The 10,000-nt window shown below is 51.9% G+C and overlaps 1 protein-coding gene across 1 annotated transcript in view; it reads left to right on the forward strand.

The window, feature by feature from the left end:
• LOC110153500 (melanoma receptor tyrosine-protein kinase-like) overlaps positions 1-10,000 on the forward strand; it is a 63,629-nt gene that overhangs the window by 39,549 nt on the left and 14,080 nt on the right. The window contains exons 10-13 of the mRNA XM_055151204.1: positions 2,803-2,941; positions 4,535-4,657; positions 6,029-6,127; positions 9,111-9,296. Of these exons, the coding sequence (XP_055007179.1) occupies positions 2,803-2,941; positions 4,535-4,657; positions 6,029-6,127; positions 9,111-9,296 (547 nt within the window). The remainder of the gene's footprint in view (positions 1-2,802; positions 2,942-4,534; positions 4,658-6,028; positions 6,128-9,110; positions 9,297-10,000) is intronic.

Below are 10,000 nucleotides of genomic sequence, written 5' to 3' on the forward strand. Positions count from 1 at the left end.
GTCCCATAATCCTCTGCTCTTCTGTTCTAATGTGGTTTCCTGGAGTTGTGTTTTGTTTCATGCTCCGCTGTGTTTTTAAACTCCACACACCTTCATTAGAATTATTTGGATAATTTTTTTCAGTCCTGGAGTTTCCAATCTTGACTGAACTAAAGGGAAAATGAGCTGAGAACTTAAACTACCACTTCATGACATCACAAGGTGGAGATGTAGACAGACTCAAACAAACACAACTGCAGCTCTGTGTGTGACCAGGAGCAATATTAAAATCCTCCAAAAATATCTCCACTTAACCTTAAACTTTAAATATTAGATTTTTTCTAAAACAACTTTTGTTTAAAATGTTTAAATTCTGCACAAAATGTTTCATAAAAGTTTTTCCTCTGGTTCTCAGGTGCACCGGCCCCGGCCTGTCCAACTGTGTCGAGTAAGTCCCTCAACCTGACTCAGTCCTGCTCTAGTCCTGCTCTAGTCCTGCTCTAGTCCTGGTCTAGTCCTGCTCTAGTCCTACTCTAGTCCTGGTTTAGTCCTGCTCTAGTCCTGGTCTATCCTGTCTGGTCCTGTCCCTGGTCTAGTCCTGGATCTAGTCCCTGGTGTCCCTAGTCCTGGTCTAGTCCTGGTTAGTCCTGCTCTAGTCCTGCTCTAGTCCTGGTAGTCCTGGGTTTAGTCCTGGTTAGTCCGTCCTAGTCTAGTCCTAGTCCTGCTCTAGTCCTGCTCTAGTCCTGGTAGTCCTGGTCTAGTCCTGGTCTCTAGTCCCTGCTCTAGTCCTGCTCTAGTCCTGGTCTAGTCCTGGTCTAGTCCTGGTCTAGTCCTGCTCTAGTCCTGTCCTGTTAGTCCTGTTAGTCCTAGTCCTGGTTAGTCCTGGTCCTGCTAGTCCTGGTCTAGTCCTGGTTTAGTCCTAGTCCTGCTCTAGTCCTGGTCTCCTGGTTTAGTCCTGGTTTAGTCCTGGTTTAGTCCTGGTCCTGGTCTAGTCCTGCTCTAGTCCTGGTTAGTCCTGGTCTAGTCCTCTCTAGTCCTGCTCTAGTCCTGCTCTAGTCCTGGTCAGTCCTGGTTTAGTCCTGGTTTAGTCCTGGTTTAGTCCTGGTCTAGTCCTGTCTAGTCCTGGGTCTAGTCCTGTCCTGTTTAGTCCTGGTTTAGTCCTGGTTTAGTCCTGGTTAGTCCTGGTTTGGTTAGTCCTGGTCTGTCTGGTCTTAGTCCTGTCCTGGTTAGTCCTGGTTTCCTGGTCCTGGTTTAGTCCTGGTCTAGTCCTGGTCTAGTCCTGGTCTAGTCCTAGTCCTGGTTTAGTCCTGGTTTAGTCCTGGTTTAGTCCTGGTCTAGTCCTGGTTTACTCTTGTCTTGTATTTTTTTGTCTGTTGTTGTGTGTGAATTTTTTATTTCCTTTAATTTTTGAATTGACCCGAGTAAAGAGGAAGCAGCTCCAGTGTCACACGAGAACAAAACCAACAATCTGGATCTGCATGTTTCAAAAACTATTGTGTTTGTGTTTACTGTTTAGTCCGGGTTTAGACTTTGTTTAGACCTGGTCCTGGTCCTGGTCCTGGTCCTGGTCCTGGTCCTGGTCCTGGTCCTGGTCCTGGTCCTGGTCCCGGTCCTGGTCCTGGTCCTGGTCCTGGTCCTCCTGTCCTGGTCCTGTCCGGTCCTGGTGGTGGTGTGGTCCTGGTCCTGGTCCGTGGGGTCCTGGTCCTGGTCCCCTGGTCCCCTGGTCCTGGCGGTCCTGGTCCTGGTCCTGGTCCTGGTCCTGGTCCTGGGTCTGGTCCTGGTCCTGGTCCTGAGTGGTGGTCCTGGTCCTGGTCCTGGTCCTGGTCCTGGTCCTGGTCCTGGTCCTGGTCCTGGTCTGGTCTGGTCCTGGTCCGGTCCTGGTCCTGGTCCTGGTCCGGTGGTCTGGTCCTGGTCCGGTCCTGGTCCGGTCCTGGTTGAGTGTGGTCCTGGTCCTGGTCCTGGTCCGGTCCTGGTCTGAGTCCTGGTCTGGTCCTGGTCCTGGTCCTGGTCCTGGCCGGTCCTGGTCCTGGTCCTGGTCCTGGTCCTGGTCCCTGGTCCGGTCCTGGTCCTGGTCCTGGTCCTGGTCCGGTGGTCCTGGTCCGGTCCTGGTCCTGGTCCTGGTCCTGGTCCGGTCCTGGTCCGGTCCGGTCCTGGTTGGTCCGGTCCTGGTCCTGGTCCTGGTCCTGGTGGTCCTGGTCCTGTGTGGTCCTGGTCCTGGTCCTGGTCCTGGTCCTGGTCTGGTCCCTGGTCCTGGTCCGGTCCTGGTCCTGGTTGGTCCTGGTCCTTGGTCCTGGTCCTGGTCCTGGTCCTGGTCCTGGTCCTGGTCCTGGTCCTGGTCCGGTCCTGGTTGAGTGTGGTCCTGGTCCTGGTCCTGGTCCTGGTCCTGGTCAGTGTGGTCCGGTGGTTCCTGGTCCTCCTGGTCCTGGTCCTGGTCCTGGTCCTGGTCGGTCCTGGTCCTGGTCCTGGTCCTGGTTGAGTGTGGTCCTGGTCCTGGTCCTGGTCCTGGTCCTGGTCCTGGTCCTGGTCCTGGTCCTGGTCCTGGTCCTGGTCCTGGTCCTGGTTCCTGGTCCTGGTCCTGGTCCTGGTCCGGTCCTGGTCCTGAGTGTCCTGGTCCTGGTCCTGGTCTGTCTGGTCCTGGTCCTGGTCCTGGTCCTGGTCCTGTCCTGGTCCTGGTCCGGTGGTCCTGGTCCTGGTCCAGTCCTGGTCTGTCGGTCCTGGTCCTGGTCCTGGTCCTGGTCCGGTCCTGGTTGAGTGTGGTCCTGGTCCTGGTCCTGTCCTGGTCCTGGTCCGGTCCTGGTTGAGTGTGCTTCTGTTGCAGTGACTCTCGGTCCTCGGTTTGGCCGTGGGGGTCGTGGGTTTTCTCCTGGTCTTGGTTCTCGTGGCTTTGGTGGTTTTCGTTTTCCTGCGTCGCAGAAGAATCACGAGGAAGAGAACGATGAGGAGGATCCTGCAGGAGCGAGAGGTCAGAGGTCACAGGTCACCTCCACACACAGAGGTCACAGGTCACCTCCACACACAGAGGTCACAGGTCACCTCCACACACAGAGGTCACAGGTCACCTCCACACACAGAGGTCACAGGTCACCTCCACACACAGAGGTCAGAGGTCACCTCCACACACAGAGGTCACAGGTCAGAGGTCACCTCCACACACAGAGGTCAGAGGTCACCTCCACACACACAGTCTTTTTGTCTGAAAGTGTCTTTGGTCTTTGGGGCTGAAGAACAACAACACTGAAACTGTGTGTGACACTGACAAATATGTACATGCACACACACCTGTGTCACACACACGTGTGTGTCACACACAGATTTGTTTCACACACAGGTGTGTTACACACAGGTTTGGTCTCACCTGTCTCTCCTGTCTCTCCCTGTCTCTCCTGTCTCTCCTGTCTCACCTGTCACTCTCCTGTCTCACCTGTCACTCTCCTGTCTCTCACTGTCTCTCTGTCCTGTCCTCCTGTCTCTGTCTCTGTCTCACTCTCTGTCTCTCCTGTCTCACCTGTCACTCTCCTGTCTCACCTGTCTCACCTGTCTCTCCTGTCTCTCCTGTCTCTCTCCTGTCACTCTCCTGTCTCTCCTGTCTCACTCTCACTGTCTCACCTGTCTCACCTGTCTCACCTGTCTCCCTCTCACCTGTCTCTCCCTGTCTCACCTGTCTCTCCTGTCTCACTCTCTCCTGTCACTCTCCTGTCACTCTCCTGTCTCACCTGTCTCACCTGTCTCACCTGTCTCACCTGTCACTCTCCTGTCTCACCTGTCACTCTGTCTCTCCTGTCTCTCCTGTCACTCTCCTGTCTCACCTGTCTCACCTGTCTCACCTGTCTCACCTGTCTCACCTGTCTCTGTCTCACCTGTCTCTCCTGTCACTCTCCTGTCTCACCTGTCTCTCCTGTCTCACCTGTCTCTCCCTGTCTCTCTCCTGTCACTCTCCTGTCTCACCTGTCACTCACCTGTCTCTCTCACCTGTCTCACCTGTCTCACCTGTCACTCTCCTGTCTCACCTGTCACTCTCCTGTCTCACCTGTCTCACCTGTCTCTCACCTGTCACTCTCCTGTCTCACCTGTCTCACCTGTCTCTCTCCTGTCTCTCACCTGTCTCACCTGTCTCACCTGTCACTCACCTGTCTCACCTGTCTCACCTGTCTCACCTGTCTCTCCTGTCTCTCCTGTCACTCTCCTGTCACTCTCCTGTCTCTCCTGTCACTCTCCTGTCTCACCTGTCTCACCTGTCTCTCCTGTCTCACCTGTCACTCACCTGTCTCACCTGTCTCTGTCACCTGTCACTCTCTACTGTCTGTCTCACCTGTCTCACTGTCCACTCTCTGTCTCACCTGTCTCTCACTGTCACTCTCACTCACCTGTCTCACCTGTCTCTCCTGTCTCACCTGTCTCCTGTCTCTGTCTCACCTGTCTCTCCTGTCTCACCTGTCTCACCTGTCTCACCTGTCTCACCTGTCTCACCTGTCTCACCTGTCTCACCTGTCTCACCTGTCTCTCCTGTCTCACCTGTCTCACCTGTCTCACCTGTCTCACCTGTCTGTGTCCTCAGCTGGTGGAGCCTCTGACTCCCAGTGGCCAAGCGCCGAACCAGGCCCTGCTCCGGATCCTGAAGGAGACCGAGCTGAAGAGAGTCCGAGTCCTGGGGTCTGGAGCCTTCGGGACGGTTTACAAGGTAAACGGATCAAACCGGGATCAGAAACGGTCTCTGGTCTCGTCCTGGTCTCAGGTCTGGTCTGGTCTCTGGTCTCTGGTCTGGTCTCTGGTCTCAGGTCTGGTCTCAGGTCTGGTCTCAGGTCTGGTCTCTGGTCTCTGGTCTCTGGTCTGGTCTCTGGTCTGGTCTTCTGGTCTGGTCTCTGGTCTCTGGTCTCTGGTCTGGTCTCTGGTCTCTGGTCTCTGGTCTCTGGTCTGGTCTCAGGTCTGGGTCTGGTCTCTGGTCTGGTCTCTGGTCTCTGGTCTCTGGTCTCTGGTCTTCTGGTCTCTGGTCTGGTCTCTCTGTCTCTGGTCTCTGGTCTGGTCTCGGTCTTGGTCTGGTCTGGTCTCAGGTCTGGGTCTCGGTCTCTGGTCTCTGGTCTGGTCTCTGGTCTGGTCTCAGGTCTGGTCTCAGGTCTGGTCTGGGTCTGGTCTCTGGTCTCTGGTCTGGTCTCTGGTCTCTGGTCTCTGGTCTGGTCTCTGGTCTCTGGTCTCTGGTCTGGTCTCTGGTCTGGTCTCAGGTCTCAGGTCTCTGGTCTGGTCTCTGGTCTCTGGTCTGGTCTCAGGTCTGGTCTCAGGTCTGGTCTCAGGTCTCTGGGTCTGGTCTGGTCTCTGGTCTCCTGGTCTAGTCTGGTCTGGTCTGGGTCTGGTCTCTGGTCTGGTCTCAGGTCTAGTCCTGGTCTAGTCTCAGGTCTGGTCTCAGGTCTGGTCTCAGGTCTGGTCTCTGGTCTCAGGTCTGGTCTCAGGTCTGGTCTGGTCTGGTCTGGTCTGGTCTGGTCTGGGTTCAGTCGGTCTCCTGGTCTGGTCTCTGGTCTGGTCTGGGGTCTCAGGTCTGTCTCAGGTCTGGTCTGGGTCTGGTCTCTGGTCTCTGGTCTCAGGTCTGCTGGTCTGGTCTCTGGTCTCTGGTCTCTGGTCCTGGTCTGGTCTCTGGCTGGTCTGGTCTGGTCTCTGGTCTGGTCTCAGGTCTGGTCTGGTCTGGTCTCTTGGTCTTGGTCTCAGGTCTGCTCTGGTCTCAGGTCTGGTCTCAGGTCTCAGGTCTGGTCTGGTCTGGTCTCTGGTCTGGTCTCTGGTCTAGTCCTGGTCCTAGTCTCAGGTCTGGTCTGGGTCTGGTCTCTGGTCTGGTCTCAGGTCTAGTCCTGGTCCTAGTCTCAGGTCTTGGTCTCAGGTCTGGTCTCAGGTCTCTGGTCTCTGGTCTGGTCTCAGGTCTGGGCTCTGGTCTGGTCTCTGGTCTGGTCTCAGGTCTGGTCTCTGGTCTGGGTCTGGTCTCAGGTCTGGTCTCAGGTCTGGTCTGGGTCTAGTCCTGGTCTAGGTCTGGTCTGGTCTGGTCTCAGGTCTGGTCTGGGTCTGGTTTCAGGGCCTGTGGTTTCCGGAGGGGGAGCAGGTGAAGATCCGTGTGGCCATTAAAGTCCTGAGAGAAGCAACGTCTCCAAAAGCAAACCAGGAAATCCTCGACGTAAGACACACACACACACACACACACAACACACACACACACACACACACAACAGACACACAACACACACACACACACACACACACACACACACACACACACACACACACACACAGACACACGACACACACACACCAACACCACACACACAACACAACACACACACACACACACACACACACACACACAGACACACACACACCACACACACAACACACACACACACACACACACACACACACACACACACCACAAACACACAACACACACAACACACACACACAGACACACAACACACACACACACACACACACACACACACACACAGACACACACACACACACACACACAACACACACACACACACACACACACACACACACACACACACACACACACACACACACACACACACACACACACACACACACACACACACACACACACAGACACACACAACACACACACACACACACACACACACACACACACACACACACACACACACACACAGACACACACACAGACACACACACACACACACACACACACACACACACACACACACACACACACACACACACACACACACACACACACACACACACACACACACACACACACACACACACACACACACACACACACACACACACACACACACACACACACACACACACACACACACACACACACACACACACACACACACACACACACACACACACACACACACACACACACACACACACACACACACACACACACACACACACACCACACACACACACACACACACACACACACACACACACACACACACACACACACACACACACACACACACACACACACACACACACACACACACACACACACACACACACACACACACACACACACACACACACACACACACACACACACACACACACACACACACACACACACACACACACACACACACACACACACACACACACACACACACACACACACACACACACACACCACACACACACACACACACACACACACACACACACACACACACACACACACACACACACACACACACACACACAGACACACACACACAGACACACACACACACACACACACACACACACACACACACAACACAGATCTCGTAGGTGTGGGCAGACTTCACCTTCTGCTTCATCACACCTCATCTGAACTTTCTCCAGCGACTCCAGCTGCAGGCAGATCCTCTTGGTCTGTTCTTCCAAGTGTAAGTGGATGATGCACGAAAACATTCGGTTCACCTCCTGCAGCTTCTGGTTCTTAACCGAGGACTTTTCGATCCTTTCGCACAGATCTTTGTTCTGATTTTCTAAGTTTTGGATCGTCTCGTTTTGTTGCTGCTTCTGATCGATTAATCTTTTGTTCATCTCGAGCAGTTTATTATTATTACATAATGAGTTTTGGATCGTCTCGTTTTGTTGCTTGTTCTTATTTTCTAAGTTTTGGATCGTCTTGTTTTGTTGCTTGTTCTTATTTTCTAAGTTTTGGATCGTCTCGTTTTGTTGCTTGTTCTTATTTTCTAAGTTTTGGATCCTCTTGTGCAGATCCTGGTTCTCAGTCTCTAAGATTTGGGGGACCATAGGTTGAAATTTTCCAAAATGACGCCAGCTCATTTTTTCTGTTTAAATATGCAGTAGAGAGAGAAAAGCTCTAGTGTAAACGCGCAGTAGTAGCTCTAGTAGCAGTACACGCAGTAGTTGTAGTACACTCAGTAGTAGCAGTACACGCAGTAGTTGTAGTACACAGTTCAGTACACGCCAGTTGTAGTACACGCAGTAGTTCACGCAGTAGTCACGCAGTAGTTGTAGTACATGCAGTAGTTGTAGTACACGCAGTAGTTGTAGTACACGCAGTAGTTGTAGTACACGCAGTAGTCGCAGTACACGCAGTAGTCGTAGTACATGCAGTAGTTGTAGTACACGCAGTAGTTGTAGTACACGCAGTAGTTGTAGTACACGCAGTAGTCGCAGTACACGCAGTAGTTGTAGTACATGCAGTAGTTGTAGTACACGCAGTAGTTGTAGTACACGCAGTAGTTGTAGTACACGCAGTAGTTGTAGTACACGCAGTAGTCACGCAGTAGTGGTAGTACACGCAGTAGTAGTACCTCAGACTCGCAGTAGTGGTAGTACACGCAGTAGTTGTAGTACACGCAGTAGTCGCAGTGGACGCAGTAGTTGTAGTACACGCAGTAGTCGCAGTGGACGCAGTAGTCGTAGTAAATGCAGTAGTAGCAGTACACGCAGTAGTTGTAGTACACGCAGTAGTTGTAGTACACGCAGTAGTCGTAGTAAACGCAGTAGTAGCAGTACACGCAGTAGTCGTAGTACACGCAGTAGTCGTAGTGGACGCAGTAGTCGTAGTAAACGCAGTAGTAGCAGTACACGCAGTAGTCGTAGTAAACGCAGTAGTAGCAGTACACGCAGTAGTCGTAGTAAACGCAGTAGTAGCAGTACACGCAGTAGTCGTAGTAAACGCAGTAGTCAGTAGTAGTCAGAGTTTACTTTAAAGCAGCGTCGTGCTTCTCTGATGACGTCATCAAGCAGAGTTCTGTCACCATGGAGACCCAGGGGCATTAGAACATCACGTTGCGGTGAGAGTTTCCCGCCAGAACCACAGAACTAACACCAGCCCGCCTCAAATGGTCAAATAAATCTTGTAAATTGGAGATAAGATAAAAGGGGAGAGAAATACACCAGAAAACCATACTGGATGGCGACTTAATCTAAGTGAATCGACTTGGAAAAACGCGAGCATCAGTTCGCCACCGGAGATCCACAAAACAACAGGCTAACACTCGCTACCACGCATCATGGCGGATTACGATGTACTTGTGCGAGAACGTGGCGCGGCTCCTCGGGGTGTGTGTGTGTGTGTGTGTGTGTGTGTGTGTGTGTGTGTGTGTGTGTTTTGATGCAGTACCTCTCGTCTCCTGCAGGAGGCGTACGTGATGGCGAGCGTGGAGCACCCTCACGTGGCGCGGCTCCTCGGGGTGGTGTTGGCGTCGTCGGTGCAGCTCGTCACTCAGCTGATGCCGTTCGGGTGCCTCCTGGATCACGTCCGACAACATCAGCACCTGATCCCCGCCCAGCGCCTCCTCACCTGGTGTGTGCAGATCGCCAAGGTGAGACCGAGACCCGGACCGAGACCCGGACCGAGACCCGGACCGAGACCCGGACCAGACCGGGACTGGACTGAGACTAGACCAGGACTAAATCAGGACTAGACCAGGATTGAACGGGGTCAGCTCTGTGTTTCCTCATTTCTAAGATTTTTCTCAAAATAAGTCTAAGTCATGTCATTTTTATTTTTATAGTGCACTGACGGGTTCTGTTCCTGGACTTAGTTTTGACACTTTCTTTGCTAAAGTGAAGCAACAGTAAATATAATAAATATAATAAACAATAAACATAATAAATATAACAAATACAATAAATATAATAAATATAACAAATACAGTCAATATAATAAACATAATAAATGTAATAAATTGAGCTTTGTATTTTTTTTTTGTCTTAAGTGGAGATAATTTGCAAACTTCTTGTTCCTGACACATAAAAAGTTGAAAAAGTGATAAACTCTTTCTGTTTTCAGAAAAGTGCATAAAATGTGTAACTTAAGTTTTTTATTTGCCACATGTTTTGTTTATTTTTATTGTTCAGTGTAAAAGGACAGAGTCACAGAGGAAGTCAAACCTGAATCAAACCTCAAACATTTTGCTTCTTTAGATGATTTGAATCCAAACTGGGAGAAATGGAAATAAAATCTGATGTAAACTGATGATAAAGGAAATGGGAACATAGAGCAAAAGGACTGAACCAGGACTGG

Source organism: Boleophthalmus pectinirostris, unplaced genomic scaffold, assembly GCF_026225935.1.
Source record: "Boleophthalmus pectinirostris isolate CB_2022bp ecotype Guang Dong unplaced genomic scaffold, ASM2622593v1 HiC_scaffold_15, whole genome shotgun sequence".
In the NCBI taxonomy this organism is placed as follows: Eukaryota; Metazoa; Chordata; class Actinopteri; order Gobiiformes; family Gobiidae; genus Boleophthalmus; species Boleophthalmus pectinirostris.